Raw genomic sequence first — 23682 nt, 5'->3', positions numbered from 1 at the left:
AGGCCCCCTTCAGATACTGGAAGGCTGCTATGAGGTCTCCACGCAGCCTTCTCTTCTCCAGGATGAACAGCCCCAGCTTTCTCAGCCTGTCTCCATACAGGAGCTGCTCCAGTCCCCTGATCATCCTCGTGGCCCTCCTCTGGACTTGTTCCAACAGTTCCATGTCCTTTTATGTTGAGGACACCAGAACTGGACACAGTACTCCAAGTGAGGTCTCACAAGAGCAGAGGGGCAGGATCACCTCCTTCAACCTGCTGGTCACGCTCCTTTTGATGCAGCCCAGAATACGGTTGACTTTCTGGGTTGTAAGTGCACACACTGCTGGCTCATGTTCATTTTCTCATCTACCAACACCCCCAAGTCCTTCTCCTCAGGGCTGCTCTGAATCTCTTCTCTGCCCAACCTGTAGCTGTGCCTGGGATTGCTCCGACCCAGGTGTAGGACCTTGCACTTGGCATGGTTAAACTTCATGAGGTTGGCGTCAGCCCACCTCACAAGTGTGTCAAAGTCCCGCTGGATGGCATTCCTTCCCTCCAGCGTATCAACCAAACCACACAGCTTGGTGTCATTGGCAAACTTGCTGAGAGTGCACTCAATCCCACTGTCCATGTCACTGACAAAGATGTTAAACAAGACCAATCCCAACACCGATCCCTGAGGGACACCATTCCTTACACGTCTCCAGCCGGACATTGAACCGTTGACCACAACTCTGTGTGCAGCCATCCAGCCAGTTCTTTACCCACCGAGTGGTCCACCTATCAAATTGATGACTCTTCAATTTAGAGACAAGGATGTCATGTGGGACAGTGTCGAATGCTTTGCACAAGTCCAGATAGATGACGTCAACTACACCTGAACCCATCCTGGCCCATTTGTTCCTGCACTGCTGTCAGAGTGTTTCTGCATTTGGGAAAAGCTAAACTAACTAAGGCACCTTAGTTGTAATGCTTCAAAACAGTGTTACACATTAAGAGCGGATGACATCTGTATAGCGGTCTGTCTGCAGGGAGAGGCAAGAGCAGTCCTCTGTAGTACCTGTGTGCTCTCATGTCAGCAGTTCAGAATCGGTTGGGAGTCCATCTGCCCAACAGAAGTTGTATTCTCCTACTGGAGCCTGCAGGAATTTTTAGGGCCCAAGTCAGCCTGCATGAGCTAGACTGAAGAGTCATAGTTCTACCCCACATAGTTAAAAATAGTTTTATGTTGCCATTACGCCTATTCTCTGCAGTGCCACTTTCCAGCCAGGTCAGTCTCCAGCCTGGGCTTAACTGAGATCTGCTTTAACTTGCACCCAGTTGCTTCAGTTTCCTGGTCTGTCTTGCCAATGTCACATTAGTCAGACTGTCCCAGAATCTAAAAGTTAGCATTTTGATTTATTTTTTATTGCTGTGATGTAGGGATAATGTCTTCAGATGTAGCTTCAAAACAAAACAGTTGAGTTCTAAGTCCAATTTCTATCTTTTCTCCCTTATCTCAAGATAACAAAATTTCCTCCTATTAGTGATCATGGATTGTCTTTTTTTAATTCCTCCCTCTTCCCTTATGAATCAAAAGTATTATCATAACAGCTTTTTTTAGCTTTACTTTCTTGAGATGGAGACACAACCAAAGAGTACGGAAAACATGTTTCTCCTGCTGCTTGTTACAGTAGGGTACTGAAATGACACAGGATGCATCTAAGGAGGCAGAGTTTCCTCTTGCACACAGTCCTCAAACAAATATTTGCTATTAAAAGCAGAATGCAAAATATCTCAAGTGACATCAATGTATGGAATTAAACTTTCTACTAGCTATCTTCTAGTTTTATAAAGAATCTCAGTCTGTCAGTGACAGAACTAAACAGATTTTGTACTGTGAAATGTCATGCTTCTGTTGAAAGCTTCTAGTAGAGGGTTTTCAGACATACTCTCCCTTCTGTACTCTAGCTAGATGTAAAGATGCACATGTTCAGTGGTTGTTGGGTTTTGTTATGACATTCTTAACTTGTTTTGTAATTATAGTTTGGTGCAGTATGCAAATTAAAAATTTCAGGGGGCTTCTCTAATGGATAGATTTGTCTTAAAGAGCTTTGTATCTGTCTTGAAGAGCTGTACTTGTAAGGAAAAAAAAAAAAAGCAAATGCTTATCATGGCATCAAATCCATAAGTAACTCCCTAAAGTCTGCCTGGAGTTCAGCAATTATGTAGTCTTCAGAAGCCCATGCTGTTTCATGTTTGGATTGAGTTCTTTTGGAAAGACACTGCAGGAGGGGACTTCACTGTCTTGGCTCAGGGCTTGAGTCCAGTGCATTTACCCTAATGTTTTTAGGTATCCACAGATGATTTTTTGTTGACTAATCTCTAATATCCCTCTTTTTCTTACTAATTTTTGTTTTTAATGGTGTAAATTATGTCATGACATAAAAAAAAAAGTGTTTGCTGTTCTATTAGTGACCTTCTGATAGATACAGTACCTCTCTGATTCTTACGCAAATATATTGGCATAATCTGTGGCACATTTCCAGGTATTGTCCCTATCTAGGTCTGATCACAAAGTCAGTGCAATGCATCCTGCAAGTCTGAACTGCTAGGGAGTATGTGAGTTTTTAAAGTTAAACAGCTTTAATAAAAATGAAGTAGCTACTTGTGATATATCTGAAACATTTCTGTAGGCTTTGGGAACAGATTGTTGTCATCAAAGTATAGAGCATCTGGGTTATCTTGTTCAACTAACTTAAAGAGTTGGCATATTCTCTACTAATGCCTGTTTTTTTTCTCCTGCCCATTCGTGGCTAGGATGTTGGATTTCGATTTGACACGCTCCGTACCATCCTGCAACAGGAAGTTCTGCTGCAGGAGGATGTGGAACTGATTGAGTTCCTTGACCCCAGTATCCTGTCTGCGGGGCAGTGTAAGCAACAGGAAAACAGACAGCTTCCAACGCTACGCTCCCTAGCAACTCCTAATATTTGGTATTGTACAGAGAATATGTACCACCATATTTACTGAGAAACAAGCAATAAATATATTGTGTGTTCTTTATATAAAATGCAGCAACAAAGTAGCTACTTTTTTTTTTTCTCAGGTTGTTGAGTCTTTGGTCCACTAGTCCCCAGATTTTTGTATACGCATGTTTTTTTCCTCAAGTGTTTTACTGAAAGAGTCAGTTTTAATCTGAGATAGCTACCTGAACCCTAATATGTGCTCTAGGGAAGAACTAACATGGTTAATTCTTGAGTTTCTAAAGCTTTACAACGGTGATTTTGATAAATGAGACATGATTGTAAAGACTGAATTGAAAAGTGTCTTCTTGGCTGTGGCCTTCATAAATACATCGGGGAGGTGTGTGCAGTTAATTTTCAGATGCAGAATACCAGAACAGACTAAAGCATTTTTAAAGAAGATGCATGCAAGGCAGCAGAGGCTGGTGAAATTCATCCTGGAAAACTGAAGGAGCTAGCTGCTGCAGCAGTGTCAGAACGGCTACCACCTGCACTTGAAAAACAGCAAGGACAGCGGGTGTTCTGACAGAGGGGTCTTGCTCAGAAATGGACAGGAATCAGTAAATAAAAATACCTCATGACACAGCCCAGTGCTATGTTTTCATGCTATGTTAGGAAAATAGATAAAATTATTATAAAGCCACAGCATGTTAAAACCCCAACTGTTTAACTTGTAATATGTCATTACAGATGCTGTCTGTCAAACAAGAGAACTTCTGAAATAGATTTTTCCAGTGCTTTGTCTTGATCCTAGCACTATTCATTGTTTCTTTAACTGTTCAGATGATAAAGTACACTTACAAAATTGTGAATATTGCTCAGCTTACAAACAACACCAAGTTTGTAAATGTTTTGGCAGAATGGAATTCAAAAGTAGCTTTGAGAAATATCTTGAAATCAGTAGAAAAGTCAATAGATGAAAGCCTAATGCTTTTGGGAAGGAAAAATCAAACAAACAGGTGGTTAATAATTGGGTAGGCAGTACTATTTCAGAAAAGGACCTGCACGTGGTTGAGGAGTATATATAATTCAATGCTTCAGCAAATTTTGAAAAAATGGCAAATCTCATCCTGGTGTCCTTATTAAATGCAGCATGAAGGAGGTTACGTTTTCTGTCTGTTTCCCTAAGCCTTGTGTTAGACTACAGCATTTGGTTTTGGATGCCACGCTCAGAGAAGCATACGCAATTTAGAGACAGGCCAGAGCAGAACAAGAATAATGAGTTTAGAAAATACAGTCTTTTGGAAACATTAAAAGTGTGCTAGGATAGTTTGGCCAAAATGGACAAAATTGAGGTGGGGTGAAACAGTGTTACAATGTGTAGAAGTTAGCTAATAGGAAGGTGGTGGTCAGTCGTCATTTATTCTGTTCGGAAAAGGGAAGGATGTGAGGAAAAATAATGCAATTAATTTGCCAGTGATTCCGACTGGACTTTAGGGAAGTCTTTGGAACTCTAAGGATATTTATGAGTTGCAATAGCTTCCTGGGTGGGTTGTGGAGTCTGAATTTTCTTCTTCAGTCTGTCTGTGATGATCTGGATTAACCAGAAACCAAAAATGGACAAAGTGAGCTTTTAAATCTCTTTGAGTCTTTCATTGTTGTGATTCATTTTCTATGTGTATGATTTTATTTTTGATGTACCAAGCAAGTTGTAGACTATGTGTCTGTCCTTTTTAAAGTTAATTACGTATCTGGAATATTTTAACCCTGGACCTTTAATGAAAGCTATCAGTAGCCCTGAAGAATTAACACTTGTAAACTGTGTTGAAATATGACCACAAAACTGTCCAGAAAATAGAAATCCAGAGATCATGCATTATTTTAGAAATGGAAAAATAGTCCTTGTGAATACTTCCAAAACTAAATACAGGATATGCAGGTAAAGAAAGTGAATGTCTTTCTTTCAAAAAAATATGCAAAAATAAAGTTGTGCATCTTGAAGTCCATATCCCATCCATCTCTGGACTGTCATTTAAAAAATGCAACTATAATACTGTATGTGAAACACAGTGTATTTTCTAGCAGTTACTTCTTTTTGTGTAATTTTTCTAGGTGAGAATAACAGCTTTATGAAGTTTTTTTAATGTCCTTGAGAAGTAACTGATTACTGAGATACAGTAACTGTTCTCTAAGGATTTGGAAGAGCTTCTAAATTATTTAAAAAGATTATACAAGCCATCTTTATAAAAACGTGTTAAAAACTAGCACTGTGTTGGTGTCCAAGTCAAATGAGTCAGAATCTAGAAAAAATAAAGCTGGCATTACTTGAGGATTTTGTTACCAAAAGAAACATGCCCTTCCCTACTGTACTCTTGAACCTGGAATTACAGATATTCCAGTTCCTACCCACCCTGGATTATAATGCTGAGTAGTCAGGTTTTTCTTATTCTATTTTCTTTTCTATTTTTTTTTAAGTTGTATGTGTAAGAGAAACTGACCTTTCAAAGTGGTACATTATTCTTCTCTTTGTGCCATAAAAAAGCCAGAAAAATGTTTCCTTAGAGTATGCTGACCAAGTAGTATCATGTACATATACATGTAAATCTGCCACTAGGAATATTTTTCAGTGTTTACAGCTCCCTTCAGAACCTATATAAAAACCCCATAATAGGATGTCATAATGTCAAATGCAACCAGAATCTTCATGATTTTGCCATTCATTTGACCTCAGGAATCTGTAGTTGATGATACTTTTTCTGTTTGCAGGGATGTCTCGCTGCTTCTTGCCTTTGTAAGTGCACTGCTTATGCTTCCCTCATGGTGGAAGGAATCATCGTGGCTGCTATGGGGACCAGTTCTGCTTGTCTATGCAGTCTTTCGAGTGTGGGGCACATGGAGGACAGCCAAGCTGCAAATGTCCCTGCGAAAATACTGTATCCAGCTGGAAGAAACAGTGGCAAATAGCCGAGCTTTTACTAATCTCGTGAGGAAATCTCTACGACTCATTCAAGAGACTGAAGTAATTTCCAGAGGATTTACCCTGTGAGTCTATATTTCCCTTTATTTAATACACAGATCCATTCAAGCCAGATGCCTTCTAAAACTGTCTGGTTACACCATCTCACATAACAAGTGGAATTTCTGAAAAACGTGATACTTTAAGCTTTTTGTTCACATAAAATAGTATAATTTCCATTCATACTAAATGTATAAATTCTAACAATTCAGTGTTTAAAACCTAGCATCCTGAAGGAGAATTAAGTCTCACCAAACTTTTATGTCACTGAAATCTCCTACACTGCTATCAATGAAACATATGAAGAAATAGGTTTTGAATCAATTTAGTTAAGTATTTTGGGGAGTCATTTAGAGGGTTTGTATGGGGGGGTTATATCTTTTATTACCAAGTCTATGTAAATAAACTGACTGCAAGTAATCATTCATATTTTAAAAAGCAAGATGACATCTTGATTCTATTTTTATTTAACAAGCAACAGTCTGAAGTAATGAGAGCACAGCAATCAGCAAAGACCATTAAAGGTCATTTCCCACCTCAGCTAAAGGTTACGTTGCTCCTTGAGAGATGAGGTGTTTAAATTCTGAAATTATTTACTGCTGAATTTGCATCTCACTTAAGGGATATGAAAATATTCCTGGTTATTTAGCTCTTGTAGCTATTTGCCAATTTTCACCTATTAGCTGTGTGAAAGGACATGAGAACATGTTTAGTGTATGCAATGATCCCAAAGCCAACAGACCTGCTTCTATGCATTCTCATTGCCATGTATGCTTTTCACTTATAGCAGCCCATGGTTGGATAAGTACCTGTGCCAGCTAGACTTAAAATTAAGGAGGGTGGAAGTGCCAACAACTAAAATTCAGTCAACTAATTTCTAAAACCAGTAAAAAAATTCCCTTGTGTGCACAAAGGAATTGTTTGTTCATGCCAGACCAACTATTCTGTGCTCAGGCACATGTTTTTACATGCAAGTTTGAAATTGTAGACTTAACATTTTGAATTAATTTTCTAGCTTGAGATACCTTCAGTATGCTTCACTGAAGAAATCTTTCATTTTCCCTTTCGAATGCAAAAGCGTGTCTTCAGTCTGCCTAGCTATGTGTTTTGGTTTGTTTTGTTTTTTTTTTTTTGCTGAAGAAGCATATAGTTAAGCAATAGGAAGTCTTATCTTTGCAAATGGGTTCTTAAAAGAAGTTATTGTTAGGGCTTGTCCAAGCTACAGATGAGAAAAACATTTGGATTTTTTCCTGAGTTAAAGCAAACGAACTTGTGGTCAATGTCTATATTGCTGGTGTCTTGCTCTTTTACTACATATCTTAGATAACAGATTAGCAGAAAACAGACTGGTCTTTAAGTTGTTGCTTGATCTAATAGCCTCTTTACTTAAAACTTTGGCAAGTTCTTCCAAAGACTTCAGGGTATGGATGGAGTGGGAGAAGTCTGACCGTGCCAACATCCTCATTGGAGCAGTTATCCAGTATGAGGAAGACAGTGCTGTACAGGTTTTTGTTTGGTTTAGCCTGGAGGAAGGTCTAATTTCAGAGTGTTCTTTTCTGCAACCATATAAGCAAAAGATGCCACTGCACAGGGCACCTGAAATTCTCTCTTGAGATAGCACTTCACCCATGATCTGAAAAACTAGCTACCTTTTTTCTTCCAGAATTTGCTACAATAAATCATAGCAGAACAAAGTTTTGTATGTTTGCCTGTAGCAAATTTGTCAAAGTCTTAATGCTAGTTCAGAGGCACATGGTAATAGAAATGGTTGCATTTAAAAGTTAATGAGTATCTTCTTGTGTCATTTTACATCCTTGAGGGAGTGGGATTTCAACCAGGTAGAGCAGCAGCAGGTTCAATGATACGCATGTTGCTGTTCTAGTATACTTCTAGCTCAGCATTGTTTGGCATGTGCATTAACTGTGTTGTCAGTGGAAAAATGCTGAAGCTGACATTTAAACAGTACTGAATTCAGATTTTGGCTAGCTGTACTTAGCTAAATAGTGATATGGCAAGCCCAGGTCTGCAGCTTTGCCTTGAAGCTCCTTGTATTCCACTACTGTTTCTTCTCCTTATTGCACTGTCCATTGCAATGTTCTTGTAAGCTAATTCACATATGCTTTGGAATCTCTGTGGCTTTGCTTTATTCTACCCTGTTGCCCCTTGTTAATTGATATTTGACTGTCTCTGTAAAGGTTAAATTTTTCTTCATGAGTTTTTAGTCGGTTGTCCACTGGTTCCCTGTTTTACTACTGTGACAGTGACTGCTATATGATTAACCAATTCAAGCATCATTTTGCCTTAATTCCCAAAACCCCACAGCAGCCACTTAGAAAGGGAACTAGAAGGCCTCTTATATTAGCTGCTGTCAAAGGCAACTGGATATTCCAATTTCAGAATGGCCTTCAGAAGTGTTTAACACTATTTTTGGCATTTCAGGGATGTCTACATGGTACAAGCTCTGTGTTACAGAGATGGCTGAGACCTCACCAGGGTAGTTTGGATTACAGAAATTGTGTAGCCAATGTAGGGTAGTGCTATACTCAGGCAGAATGGCACTATTTCTGTCTAATGGTTTCATTTGCAATTAGACAAATGAAGCCTGATCATGGGTTGCAGCCTGGAATCTCCGCTGGGTAATGAAACTATGTGCATTGTCTCACACATTATGAAATGGAAGCTGTAGCAATACATAATGAAAGGCTGCAGCAGTAAGCACTGTGTAGTTATTTCCTTGTTTGTCACTGAAATAATTAGCTTTTCTCCAAAATGCTTCCTTTCTACTATATTTTAAACTAGAATCAAGGTCTATGAACACATACTGATGTATATAGCATCTTTGCAGAACTGCTTTCATGGTGGAGTACAATAATAGGCTTTTATTAATGTGTCTATACAAGCTTGTTGTAAGTTGAGAGCCTATTTAAAATTTGGCTTGTGAGATCAATGGATAAGTCACTGTTCTTTACTTCTAGAATGGTTTGGAGCAGTAGGAAAGAGGAAATTTGCCCTTAACTTTTTTTCTTCTTGCAATTTGTGTCTGGTGTGCAAAGTTAATAACATTTTTTAAGTCTAATTAAAGTATATAGAAGATAAATGGAACATTAGGAGTTTAACGATATGGCATGTCTGACGTAGACATTAATAGTAAGTTATACTAATTTAAGATTACTTGAGTAAAAAAAGAATTATTTTATAAGAACCACTGAAACAAGGCCTCCCAGAAGGAGAGAAAATTGTTTTGCTTAATACTGGCAGTACATGCTGTTAGTGAGTTCTGCTATATTTGTTCGGTATGGGAGCTGGAAATGCTTATATTGTTGTAGCAGAACATAGATCTCTTTCTCTCTTTTACAGTAGAGGAATTTTGTTCTTTGAGCCTGCTTCTGACAATTCACCCAGGGCTTGAGTCTACAAACTGGTGGGAGAGTTTATACATAAACACTTCCAGCTGTTACCTTCAAAAGCTAGGGGAATGTTAAAAATTGGCATGTATTTTACATGCTGTGTTCCCTAGTGAAATGTATGGCAAGACTAGCATTTTAGATTTACATTTAGAAATTGAAATTAACGCAGTTTGGGTTTATTTTATTCAGATTTTAAAGTACTTTATGAGATGTTATATAAACCATTTCAATATCACTCACATCATTTAATATGGTACACAGACATTTTAATGTGGTATTTTGGCTTGCGTATTCAATTTACTGTAGTTTTTGGATGAATCTCCTTGTGTTAATCATATTTAACATGCTGATATGGGTTCAGCCTTGCTCACTGGGTGGGCTGCATTGCTTTTCATATTTGACAGTGAGGCGATAAGCTGTTTCCCCTCCCGGTCAATGTGCAGCATGGTCCAGCTAAGCACATGCAGTAGGACTGACATTTTTCCAGCAGGGTCAGGTTTGCTGGCTTAGTCAGCTCTTCAGTCAGATAGGTTACAGAAATAGTTCCCAGTGAAGCAGCCCACCTCAGTCTTACCAGGTACCCCATATGCTTTTCACTTTTAACTGGCCTAAGACATGAAATCACCTCCTTACCATGCTCTGGGAAATGTGAAAGCAGAAGCAGGCTTCCAGTCTCCAAACAGTTAATCACAATTAACTGTGGCCCTGTTGCCCACTCTATGTCTGTTCCTGAGCTGACTCTAGTAAAAACAGTCCCAGCAACTATTTTCAGTATCTCAGTCATAGGTTTGGCATCAGACTGTATATGAACAGATAACTGGATATGAATAATTTTTTTTTCCTTTTCTACAGCTTAATGTTACACAGACATATTTAACATTCACTCAGTTGGCAAACCAGTTTATTTCCAGATGAGGCAATTTCTTACAGTTCTAAAGCCATTCTGAAGTATATTCTAACAGGCAAATGGCACAGTTTCTTTTATATGGTATATCTGCCTGAATATGTGAACACCAAAGTATATTTTCAAATATGCTTGTATAGTTGCATACATTTCATGTGTTTACCTATCAGAATCCCACAGACACGGCTGCCATTCATTGCATGATGATAAAACCTTTGTCACCGCTCAAATAATACCTCTGTTGACCTGGAAAAGAGAGCATGGAAAAAGTTGAAAGAATACAGTGGTTTGCATGAAAAACAATATGTAGTAGCACATTTTTTCCGCAAAAAAAAAATTGAACAAATTTAGCTATAAAGAGGTATATGTTAAATATTTGTTAAAATTTCCAAAGTTTACAGTGGGCTTGTGGTATTTTTTTATTAAAGGTAACATTATGGTCTGTCCACTCTTAGTGTATAATTTAGGAAATCTTTGGAGAAAACAGATGCTTCCTGTGTTCCTGTCATGTTTCCAAGTGAATCCTGGCTACTTACCTGAAATTCTGATTAAATGTGTCATTGATATGCTGGACAATAATATATATTACTATGCATATCATTGATATGCTTGATTAGGACTTTTTCTTTCTCTCATAGTTACTGAGTGGTTTGAAAAAGTTTTCTAAGTAATGGAATAAGAAAGCTGATGTACTGTCTTTTAAAAATACTTTAGGACATCTGTACAGTTGTATCACATTTTACTTTTCAAGTTTGCTTGACAGGGTCAGTGCCGCTTGCCCATTTAATAAAGCTGGACAGCATCCTAGTCAGCATCTTATTGGTCTCCGGAAAGCTGTTTATCGCTCTGTCAGAGCCAACTTCCGAGCTTCAAGACTGGCTACTCTGTACATGCTGAAAAAATATCCTTTTTGCAAAACCTGAGCAGTTCAGATATTCCAAGTTACCTACCTGTAATTGTGCCAGTGTTTAGAGTTAGTATATCTAGAAACTTACAGTATTTAATTACATACCTAAACAAGACAAAGAAAAGGTAGCATAGTAAACTGGATTTATGCTTGTACTGTGCAATGTGAGAGAAGATTCTGTGCACTGTAAATGTTCTCCCAGTTACTCACAACCATGCCCTTGGTGTAAGCACTGTTAATGTTTTTCAGAGTCCTTCAGGATTGTGTTTTGTAATTCATTTTAGCTGTCTTTTCCCCTTGTGCCAAAATAGCCTCTTCTCTGAATGATATGGCCTTTCACTTGGCAACCTCATGTTCAAAGGTAAGTTGATTTCCTGTTTCAGACAAGCTGGGTGAAATTCTGATTACATTAGTTAGCCAAAAGGCACATTTAAGAGCGAGGAGTTTCAACTCTGAATCAGAGCAGAACACTTGGTTCAGATTCCATTTTGTGAGTGTCATCTGTATTTCTTTAGTGAATTGTATACATTCTTTTTAATGTTAGCACGTCAAGTTTTTTTCTGTGTTTATTGTACTTCCAGTACTATATACAAAATAGCAATGTCTTCACCTTGAATTATAGCAAAAAAGTAAAACAGATATGTTGGTGATTTGGAAGAACACATGCGCAGGGAAACAAAAGCTGGTGGTAGTGAGAGTGTTGAAAATCTGACATGACAAATCACTTCTTTTGTCTTCCTGGAACATAATACTAGACTAATATATCTTGCCCGGCAAATGGATGAATGTACTGAGTGATGACGTGTAAATATGCAGGGGGAGCACACAAAGCTACTGGTATGTGCAGTTACTTTGAAGGAAAGTAGTATTTCTTCACAAAACAGTAACTTGTGTAGGGACAGGCATCCTCCTTCTGGGCTCAAGACTTCACTCTTAGCTCTCAGTAATAAGGTGTATTTGCTGTGTCTTAAGAAAGAAAAATTACTCTGACTGAGGCAGGTTAATAAGAGCAACTGATACCTAGCTTGGAAATAATAAAGAATCGCATGAACATGGGACAAGAGATCTGAAAACAGGGTCAGTTAACATGGCCTTCTCAAGTATCCTCCAGCATGAAGGGTAGCAATGGTTAGGACAGGTTTGTAGATTGTTGCTGTCGCTGGGGAAGTTACAAGTCAAGGAAAATTAGTGTGTATTAGACTGTCCACTCGTTTTCTAACTACTAACCTTAAGGAATGGCTTTTAAATTAAGGAATGGGAGAGAAGAAAGTTTTGCTTACTTTGGATAATTTGACTTTTAGATTTGTCTTTGAGAAAATTTTAAGATGAAAGTACCATTATGTCACGTTAGCACACAGATACCACAGTAGTCAGGGCCAGCAGAAATAAATGGCTGAAAAATTTATGGAAGTTGCATGTATATAGGTTCTTGACACAAGGAAAGAGAATTTGTATTTGTGCAGAACATCGTAGCAAAACTAGTGGTAGCATGTGAGCTGAGATGCAGGCTGGTCCAATTCTGCAGTGCTTGAAAACTGGAAGGAAAGACCTTAAGTGTAAGGAAGGTGAGTAAAGGATTCCTCCTCCCCACCAGGATAATTAAAAGAAGCTTTAAGGTAGTTCCAAGTTGCCTTAGTTTGAATATTTCCCTGTGTATCATGAACACCTGTAAATGTTATGTGTATTGCATGGGTATATACGGCAAGGGGCATCTTTCAAATAGATTCCAGTGCCTCATGAAATTGAATAGAACTTTTACACTGCAGGGGCCAAAGATTCCTTCATGTCAAAAGCATTCACAGCTGCCACTTGTGGCAACTTTAAAGCCCTTGTCTGTCATTAGATTGTTAGCAGAAATCTGGCCTAGAGCAAGGAGAAAAAGGAACTGGAGAAATTAAACAAAGGAGCGATGTGATAAATTGAAGGGAAGGAATGTTGATAAATCAAAGGAAAGGAACTTCCATCCAAAATCTGGAAATAAGATGCCAATTCTGACTTTTACGGTTCTTTTTAGTAAGTTCTGCTTTACAAAAAAGCTGAAGATATTCTCAACTTGATATCTTTACTTGCTTCAATAAAACTAGAAGCTTACCAGTATTTGCTTGTGGCTAGTGTGCCCCTTTTTAGCTAGACAGCTGCCTTCAGGGAGTAGAATAAATTACTATTGTCATAATTAAAATTTGTTCCTATAAAACAAAAAAAGATGGAATTATAATTTAGCTTTATACCAGACATTTCTATCAAACCTTGGTGGACCAGTAATCTAATGAGATGGAAAGACATATTCCTTACATTTTATGTGAAGGGACAGTTGGGTACTTGCAGAAACAATTCATCATTTTGTAATGGTGTTCTTATTCTATTTTGTTCATATTGGAAAGAGTACATTGCTCAAAATCATAGAACGAACAGAAGGGAGAAGAGTATTTCTCTTTTAATCTGGAAGATAAGGATATAGCAGGCTTAAACTCAAATTAGGTGCTTTGGATTAAGTACAGGATGTTGTGCAGACTGGTCACTACTAGTTCAACAGATCTCTGCACTCTCCATTGAATTGTGTAATAACTCAGGCAGTACTTCAGTTGGCATGCTAGTTGCTTAATATTTTTATACTTAAGAGTCTTGTGAGTTCCATGTCATGGGAATCTATGCGTTATTCACTGGTTTAATTATATGCAAACTGAACGGAGGAAATTTTATAGCTTATTTTACTGGGTTATGTTAATAGTCTCATCTTCAGCTGGTGCAAGATGGTGTGATAGTGCATTTCCATTGAATTATATTGATAGGTAGTACCTGGGCATTGGATTGTATAAGCTAAAAAAGCTTTAATTTTGTTATGTCATTCTCTGCATGCAAAGCATAGTGTTGCAAAACCAGACATTGGATAGCAGTGTTTTAAAATGAGTTGTATCTTAACCCATTAAGGTGGAACATATATGTTTTATGTCTTTGGGGTGCACTGAGCACAGGGAAATTTGCAAATTTCCTCTAGTAAATTTAGTGAAACATTTTTCCTTCTCCTCTGTAAAAATTTAGTTCTTGCATCATGAAATGTTAGAAAAACACATACCTTTTAACTTGGGAAAGAGAATGCTCACACAAGAAAACAGGAAGCTAAACAAAAAGTAATACCCTCTTTGGGTCATGAAAGCCTAAATCAGAAATCTGATGCTGGAAAGCCTGAGTAAAGAGACTTGGGCATTTTGCAGTGCAATGCTGCTTCCTTGACCCGCCAGTGTGTTCATGCTTAGCTCATCCATTCTTGCCTGGTGAGCAGGTGAGAAGTTCATAAAAAAGCATATTGGATTTCTCAAGGATATTGTGAGGCCCTCCTGTTAGATCTTTAGATGGGAACATGCTTCTGAAGAGCAAAGTCTGAATATTAAATTGCTACATACAGGGGTACATTATTGTTCTCGCTTTTCTGTAGACAAATAAGAATGGCCTCCTGGCAGAGCTTAGACAGTCACTGTACAGATATTTCTGGATTTGACAGTTTATTATTAAGTAGTTTTGCCTTTTCTTCTCCCAAGCTAATAACAGATGCAAGTTAAACAGATGAATGAAATATTTTCACAAAGACATAGAAAAAGTTTCACTAACCTAAGGTTAGTTACTGTGTTTTGGCTTTAATAGAAAACATTAGCACTTAAAATACTTGTGTTTTAGAGCAAAGTGTGTGAAGGAAGTGTGTTTGTGTATATGTTTGTGTGTATGTGCTCAAACTTTCTAGAGGTTTACTCCTTAGGAAGCTAATGGTGATATGGAATCAGTTCTCTGCTTTCATCTGTCCCATAGTAATAGGGGTGGGAGGTCTGCAGTGGTGGAAGGCAAGGCAGACAGGTGCTGGAGTATGCTGGGAACCCCTAGTTGAGACATAGTATTGATAAGGGGCTCCTTTGGTCAAACCACTCATTTAAAATGTTGCCTGGAATTTTTTTCTTAGTATGACTTAGAAATTCACGTGTCCACACTGCTTTTAATGGTGTTCATGTTGTTGGAAATGTCTTCTTGCAGGAAAAGATTAACAAGGAATGTAACTAGTCTCTGAGATAACTGGTCCTGAAGGGTTTTGACCTAACTTTTCAATCTCTGACAGAGTTACCATCCTCATCTCATGTGCTCCATCTGCTGGGCATGCTGTCAGGTTAATTGACAATAGATAGCTGTCATGTGAGGTAGCTATTAGTGGCAACAGTAATATTCGCTCCTAATTAATTTTCCTTGCAGGTTTTTTTTCTGAACACTTTAATAGGCTTCTTTCTTCCTGGATTTCTTCTGGGGATAAATTAGAGAGAAGTGTGTTTGGTTAGAACCTGGACACTTGGCATTGTTCTTTTCTAGGACACAGAATATGATTTTTTTTAATGCAATGTGCTCTTACTCAAGTGATAAAAATTTTCTTGAGCAAACTACTTGTACAAAATCAATCTTATGAGAATTTAGCACGTCGAAAATTTTGGGGGTGAAAGCGGGTGGGACTTGTAGCTTCCTCAGAAAAAATTAGTTAGACAAGTGCTTCTCATCGGCTTTATGTGTACCGAGAGATGAAAGCATTCAGTTTTCAAATTGAAATATAAATGATACAAATATTTTAAATTAAAGCCTTATTTTCATGCATGCTTTACAAATATATATATTGCTTTTTAAATATTTTATATAAAATATATGTAAAATTATATATTTTTTGCTTTATATATATATATGTATTTCTGTGGAGCAAATGTGCTTATGACTGTTAAGTTCCTATTTTAAAGCAAATTTTACTGTTTTGAGACAGGATAACTATCCAAAAGGCACAGAAATCTTGAACTGTTCCTTCTCCTCCTTCCCCAGCATGAGATTAGCCTAAAATTAGAGCTGTTTTAAAATAAATGCTGCCTAGTCAATGAGTTATTTTTATCTGTCTTCTGGTCTCAGTGATAACAGTGTTTGCTTCCTACTTATTAAGCAGTTCTGAGGACTGGAAATGTACATTTTCTCACTTAGAATTTAAATGTGCTGAATGGTGTTGATAACAGTTTACTGCTGTTCCTGACGAGATCATGGTGGCTTTACAGCAATATAATCAATAAAATTAATGGTATGACAATTGGGAGCTCCTGTTCTTCACAGTACTATGTGGCATGTCAAAGACCAGTTATTGTGAGCAGCCCCTCCACAGACAGAACTCTCAGGGAATTCCCATCATCTTGAGTTTGTTCTATAGCATAGGCTACCTTGTAGACTTAAAATTGCACAAGTGTTTTTCCTCTGTTATATATATGAGACTTAAAATTGCACAAGTGTTTTTCCTCTGATATATATATGATTTCTGGTTTAAGGTGGACATGAGCTACTTCTTGGAAACTTAATATTTCAAGATATTTTCCTTACTTGAAAGGGATGCAGGGATGTTTCATCAATCTGTTTTGGGGTCTTTTGTGTGTTTGTATTTACACATAGCTATTTTATCAGTGTCTTGTCATCCTCCTGAGAGCCTTTAAAACTTGTGCTCTGAATAAGGGTTGCAAAATGTTCAATTGAACGCGATTCAGGTGGATTTGGGTGGAATGTAAGTGCTTTCACACAAATTTCCAGAAATAAGAAACCTTATTAGGTGGTTTTTTCCTTTTCTGTGTGTTTAATGGGAAGTTGCTTTGTTAACCACCTTAACTCCAGCTAAACCTACCCTCTGAACTCGGAGAGTGACAACGTGACCAGCTACATCTGTGTAGTTCCCTTTAAGGAGCTGGGTCTGGGACTGAGCGAAGAGCAGGTCTCTGAAGAGGAGGCACACAATCTAACTGATGGCTTCAGCTTGCCTGCACTCAAGGTAACCTCTCTGAGAAGGACAACACACATCCACACAGGCTTCTGGTGAAAATCCCTTTCAGTTGTCATAAAGTTCTGTGGCTTCTGTGTATTAGCCTGTAGTAACATGGTCCAATGAGGAGAAGATGTAATCAGTCTCATGTATTTCTAAATTTATTGGCATATAGGCTATTTCTTTTTGCATGTGGTTGAAGAGAAGTTGCACAATCATAGAACGGTTTGTGTTGGAAGAGACCTTAAAGCTCCTATAGTTCCAACCCCACTGCCATGGGGAAGGACTCCTTCCACTAGACCAGGTTGCTTAAAGCCTCATCCAGCCTGGCCTTGAACACTGCCAGAGATGGGGCAGCCACAGCTTCTCTGGGCAACCTGTGCCAGTGTCTCACCACTCTCATAGTGAAGAACTTACTAATATGTAATCTAAATCTGCCCTCTTTCAGTTTAAAATCATTCCCCCTTGTCCAGTCCCTACATGCCCTTGTAGAAAGTCCCTTTCCAGATTTCCTGTGGGCCTCCCTCAAGTACTATAAGGCTGCTCAAAGGTCTCCCCAGAGCCTTTTTGCCTTCAGGCTGAACAACCCAAATACAACATTAGGATTTTTTTTCCTGCAAATCATGTAAATTCAAGTCAGTGTTTTATAGTCAGCTTGATCAATCTCATTCTTAAACATATATTTTTTCCTCTGTGATTGCACTTGATCCCAGCTGAATAAAATGATTTCCAAGTTTGTACTTACATCTTTTTTAGGTAATCTCCTGACTTCAGTAAAGAGATACATCAGAAAATACAAATTAATTGTAACTGCCACAGGGAATAGCTGCATTTAGTTACACCAAGGAGTAGAAATCACGAGCTTGAACCCCTGCTGCCATGAGCCAGTGTGGTTCTTTGATCTTTGAAAAACATTTAACTGAACAGAACAACAACCATATCGTGGCCTTTTAATCTATTTTGGTTTGAGTTCTTAGGTGTTTTTAATTTGCATGAGTCAATGTTTGCAACTGGAAAGAGGATCTAATTTGAATGCAAGCCTTCAAGACTCCAGTAATTCTCTGCTGAGACAGTCCCCTTTTAACATTATTTTTTTTATGGAAAATTCCATTATTATGTGACTTCTGTGATTCTGTGGGGTTGGCTTTTGTGTCGTTTTATTCACTTAATTCCTAGACCTTGACTTATTTTGTTCTGACAGTAAATGTTACCAGTAATAGCAATTGCCAAGCTTTGAGGCTTTGCCTAATTAGTTGTAAGCTAAGAGCTACATCAGATGTAAGCTTTTGAGATTTTTTTTTTCTTGCTGTTTCATGAGCTGAAATTCTAACTGCAACCATGAAAGCCCATTTATTATCCACTTCTTTTTAAGCACACGAAGCTGGTCAGAAGTGCCCAAGCTTATAAGCTAAGTCATTACCTGCAGTTTGCAGTAATTTAACTGTAATCGGTTTTAGATAAACTGGTTGGGATGCTAGTAAATCTCAGATTACATTAACTCAGACAGTGATGGCTGTGTGTGTTGTAGTTGAACTAAGCTAAATTAATATAAATCAGTCCTAAGCAGATTCATGCATAGATAATAAAGTTGATATACTTTGATAACATTGGGACATATTTATGTTGTGAGCCCTGTTTTTATGTGTAGTCCTCTTTAAGTTCTTTTCATTTGAGAGAACCTGTATTTATATTAAAATGCAGATAGAACACAGACGTGTATCCAGATTTAGTTAATGTTTTAATTTTCATTCAAGCCCATGTCTAGGCCATATGACAAATGTAGCCTGTGTCTTTTGGCTACTTTGTCTTTGGAAAAAAATCCATCTGAAGAGTACAAATGCTTAGCTTAAGGAAAATAAAAACGATTCAAGCTGAGGAGAGCCAGTTGGATATTTGGGGTGAAGTTTAAGTGTCAGTAAAAATCATCAGAAGTCATTGGCGGAGCTAGCTGTTTGCAACCCTAAACACGTCTGGAATTCCCTTTTCTCTCATCATTGTGCCTTTCTTCAGGTAGGTTTTGTATTATTATAAATTGCTGAAGTCAACTACTTTTTTGTGCTACTTTTCACTGCTTTTGCCTTATGTCTGGTGAAAGGGCTTGGTCATCTTTTGTGCTTATTATAGCATGAGCTCTTGACTCTCTATTCAGGGCACCACACCTTCAGGGACACATGGATGATTGCTGCCCACTTGTTTGCTTTCCAGTTTAGCAGCCAGCCAAATTACAGTCTTGCATGTGTGCCCCAATTAATTTTGTATCATTCTGTGTTCTTTCTTCTCGTAACCACCTTTTGTAAATTAAGAATTATCTTTTTTCTTTTGAAATTTCTGGTTTTGTTTTTTAGTTTGCGTCCAAGTATTTTTGATATACCCTTGTGGTATATCAAACCACATCTATCTGAAGGCATTTAATCTTTTATGTTACTGTTCTGAATGTTTTGCTCTTGATTTGTTTACACACTGGAAAAAACTACTACTTGTCCACAGTAGTATGAGTACAAAACTGCAAATATAGTGTTTCCAATCCTGTAGGTCCAAAACCTCAGAACAAGTTAATTCTTAGTCCTGTTCTGCAGCTGAGGGGGGTGGGGTGAAAAAAAGCATGATGAATAATTACTTTGTCTTCCTTGGTCTGGAATGTTTGAGAACAGATTTCATATTACACCTCATACCTACAGCGGATCCTTTTTAATAAGGGCTGTATTGCAGAGAAAAGTGTCATAACCTTTCCTTTTCATTTTGGAGATAAAAGATTCTACTGTTCTGTCATGGGGTACTGGGCCAACAGACTCCTTGAAACTAAGAAAACAGGCCTTTTCATTGCATTGGAAGTGAGAGTTCTCAAGAAGTTGAACTAGTGGGTTTCCTTGCTCCCAGAGGAACTTACCTCTTTTGTACCATATATAACATAGTGAATCAATTAATTTCTTACAAGCCTTTCCCTCCTTAGTGGAATTGCTGAAATTTTCACTTTGGTGGAATAAAAATTATCAGCTCACTTTTCTTCAGATGTAGAATGTTTTTTTATGAAGTTCAGTGCAATTAGACTTGTGTTTCAAGGTTGGGTGTGGGGCAGAGCAATACTCAGTAGGTTGTAGAAATGATAGCTTGGCATCATAAAGGAGAAAATGTTTTAGGCACCACTGGAATTTTGGCAGTCCTCTATGAGTTTTAGGGTATGTGGAGATTATAGCAAATAATGGAGCTGCCTGATGAGAAATATGGGGGTTTAGGCCTCTAAGTATAATTGCATATAATATCCTTCACTGAATAACTAGCAGTCACTGAAGGCTTATGAGGTCTGAGCCTCACATGGTCTAGGATACCCTACAGAAACATTCAGCAGATTTTCGCAATTTTTCAGAGGTCTTGTTTCTGGCTGAGGAATGTTTTCCCATGTGTATCTGTACATTTACTTTGGAGGCTAGCTGTGTTTCCAGGTGCACAGAGCTAACCCTCCCCTGTTTTGCAGGTCCTCTTTCAGCTCTGGGTAGGGCAGAGTTCAGAATTCTTCCGGAGGCTGGTGCTGCTCCTCTCCCCAGCCAACGCATCCCCCAAGCCCTTGGTCTCCCCTGAACGGCTGCCTCATCATATTTTGTCTGATGTGACTCAAGGCCTACCTCATACACATGCTGCCTGCCTGGAGGAGCTCAAGCGAAGCTATGAGTTTTATCGGTACTTTGAAACTCAGCATCAGTCGGGGTTCGAATGGCCAACCAGAACAAAGCAGAAGTCAAGAGAGCTGAACAGTCTTCAGACAGCAGTACGCAGCTTGCAGCTTCATCTCAAGGCACTGCTCAATGAGTAAGTTTACACATGAATCAAGAAAATACGCTGGTAGGAAGAAGGCAGATACATAGAGTCATTGCAATTACAGGCGTATCTTCACACAGCATGGAGTCAAAGATCCATGGTTCAGAATGGAATCTAATACTGTTTCCTGGCTATTCTTTATGTGTCTGATGGAAATTCAAAGCTGAGCAGTGCATTAAGATCTTGCCTCACTTTTGTCACTCCCTTGAAAAAAATCTGAAATTATATTTACCTTTCATTGATTTTGCAACATATCAAGTGCTTTATAAGAAAGTTCAGCTCATAGTAACCTAGTAAATATTTTTAAAGATTCATTACTGCTTTAGTGAAAGACTTGAAACTGCTGTACTCCTTAAATCTTACATATAAGAGTTACTAAAACAAGTGGAGGTGAGCAGTGTATCTTGATGAGGAGAAAAGGATCTTGGTTTTAAAATTTTGAGGCATCTTTGAGGAGTTGGCTGAGTTGGATTCTTAAAACTTGAAGAAAATAACAGTATATTAAGTGGAATTCTTGAAGGAATGGTGAAGTCTTATTTATTATCACTTCTGTTCATCTTCTCATCACCTAGGGTAATAATTCTTGAGGATGAACTTGAAAAACTTGTTAGCACTAAGGAGACACCTGAGTTGACAACAGAAGCCCATCAGGTCCTGGAACAGAAACTGAAGTTCATTCAGCCTCATATGCAGGCAAGCAACAGCTGCTGGGAAGAAGCCATTTCTCAGGTGGAAAAAATGAGCGGAAGAAACCCAAATAAAAAAGGTAAATGTGAGAGATTAATTTAGCAAGTAACAGGATACTTGCGGGATACTTTAGAGATGCAATGGTCAGATGGGTCAAAGGCAGCATTCAGCCTACGTATCAGAATTTTAGGTGAAAAAGGTCTTAAAATCATAGACTTTAAAAAATCATATACATAAGTCAGACTTACGTATATGTGTATTTACTGTGATGACCTTGAAACTTTTGTTTCAGAAAAAAATATGAACCTGTTATTCACTGTTAACATTAGTTAGACACAGGTCTAACTAATCCACAGTTAGACTTGTGGATTCAGTTTGTTAGATTTCCAGGTTTAGACAGGTAGTGGCTTTTTGCTTTTGACTGATGAATCACTTGTGAAGGTGTAGGATTGTGATGAATTGTCCCTGAGATTTTCATTTATTTACTGCACAAAAGTTACGTAGTTCATTGAAATGACAGTAGCATTGTCATGAAACTTTCTTGGCAGTGACATTTCCTGGAACATTTTAAATTTTAGAGTATGTATTGAGCATAAAATAGCCATTTACCTGCTCTCTCAGAGAGGGTGAACTAGTCTGTATGCTTGCTAGTCAAACCAAGAAGCATATCCCAATGTTTTTCCCTATGCCCCTCTCCTTAGATTCCATTCTCCTTGTGAATCCCAAGTAGCTTAAATAACATAATTGAACATAGGCTCTCCTGACATGGAGTTGAATCGTAATTTCTAATAATTCTTTTTTCCAGGAGTTTTTTTACTGTCCTAGGAAGGCATGGCCCAGCATTTGAAAAATTCTAGTAATGGAGACTGCATTAGGAAAATTGTGACTTGGGGTATCAGCAAGTTACCTACAGAAATCCAAAGTTGTAGTGAGCTAACTTCTTAATGATATATGGGTGAGCTATCCATTAGATGGACAAATATTCCTGTGAGCCATGCAAGCTGACCTTGTCCATGCTTACATCAGAACTGGAGCACTGGGAAGCCTAGTGCTGGCTCTGTGCAGGTTCAGACATAGTATAACCAAATTTGTGTATACTTTGCCTGATAGTCTAATCTTACAACTCCCCTCTCAGTGCTGTGTAAAACAGCCTTTGAGGATATTAGATGTAGTCTGATACATTTGCCTGTGCTAGCCTGTTGTGTTCTGTTGATACCCTCCGCAACTAGCAGTTCCACTGATCTTTCTTTTCCCTTTCCTTAAATGTTCTCTGTAGACTGCACGCCATGATATTTTCAGTTAGTTTAGTTTTTTTTTTACTTTGTGTATAAATTTCACAGCAGGCACTTCTATTATAATTTGCTTCCTTTTAAAGTTCAGTCCAAAAATAACCTGGTGTGTGATCTAGAAGAGAGGGATTGCGTGGGAAATAAAAAAAAAATCCTTCACTTTCACTTTTGGCCAGTGATTTTCCTGGAAATGTGCTGGGGTTGATTCTCTGTTTTGCACTAAGTTTACTGAATTACCATGCAGGAGCTACTTTTACATTATGTTAGTCATTGGAAACTGTATTTATCTGACTAGATTTGACTTTCCTGATATATTTCTAAGCAGCTTCTGTGAGTTGAACTCTTCAAGCTGTGCATGAAATCAAGACCAGCCACTAAGGAACTGTTGTGAACGTAAGCTCGCCTAGTTGTGGCATCCTGTGTAGCTGCCTGTCACTTATTTTCAGAGCAGTTTTGCATCCCTTTAATTGTCTTCTATCTAAACAGATGAGTCTCCTTCAGCAAGCACTACATGCTTCTTGCCCAAAATCATTCTGTGTCAAAGCAAGCTTCTTACAGCTATGTTAAATTGTTCATTGTGTCAAACTCCATCAAAGCAAAGCCTTGGAAGTCTAAATCATTGAACATTCATACACTCCCATCAATTTTCATGGGTGCTGATACTAGTATATATTATAGTATATGGTTTAATGAATGCTGTTTTACTTCTTTGTTTACAGGACTTGGTGTATTTCTAGAACCAGTGCTGTTAGTCACTGATCCTGTCACAGAGCATGTGGGGCTTTAGCACCTTTAGGGGAATTCACCTCTACTTAAATTCACTGGTCAATGATAGACTTACCTATCATTCATTTACATGTAGGTTTTTGCATATTTCCAACATGAGTTGGCTGTAGACTTTCAGCCATCTTCTCTTTATTCTATCAC

At 38.2% G+C, this 23682-nt stretch overlaps 1 protein-coding gene across 4 annotated transcripts in view; it reads left to right on the top strand.

Annotated features, from left to right (window-relative positions):
* VEZT (vezatin, adherens junctions transmembrane protein) overlaps positions 1 to 23682 on the top strand; it is a 54754-nt gene that overhangs the window by 22394 nt on the left and 8678 nt on the right. For 3 of the 4 annotated variants that reach the window (XM_034062784.1, XM_034062786.1, XM_031043712.2), the window contains 6 exons: positions 2778 to 2953; positions 5690 to 5965; positions 11002 to 11151; positions 16828 to 16975; positions 20439 to 20770; positions 21352 to 21545. In XM_034062784.1, the coding sequence (XP_033918675.1) occupies positions 2778 to 2953; positions 5690 to 5965; positions 11002 to 11151; positions 16828 to 16975; positions 20439 to 20770; positions 21352 to 21545 (1276 nt within the window). The remainder of the gene's footprint in view (positions 1 to 2777; positions 2954 to 5689; positions 5966 to 11001; positions 11152 to 16827; positions 16976 to 20438; positions 20771 to 21351; positions 21546 to 23682) is intronic. The other variant, XM_034062785.1, reaches the window with a different exon arrangement.

The sequence above is a fragment of the Melopsittacus undulatus genome, chromosome 5 (genome assembly GCF_012275295.1).
Source record: "Melopsittacus undulatus isolate bMelUnd1 chromosome 5, bMelUnd1.mat.Z, whole genome shotgun sequence".
In the NCBI taxonomy this organism is placed as follows: domain Eukaryota; kingdom Metazoa; phylum Chordata; class Aves; order Psittaciformes; family Psittaculidae; genus Melopsittacus; species Melopsittacus undulatus.
Note: the sequence above shows the minus strand (reverse complement) of the source record. Positions and strands in the feature narration are given on the sequence as shown.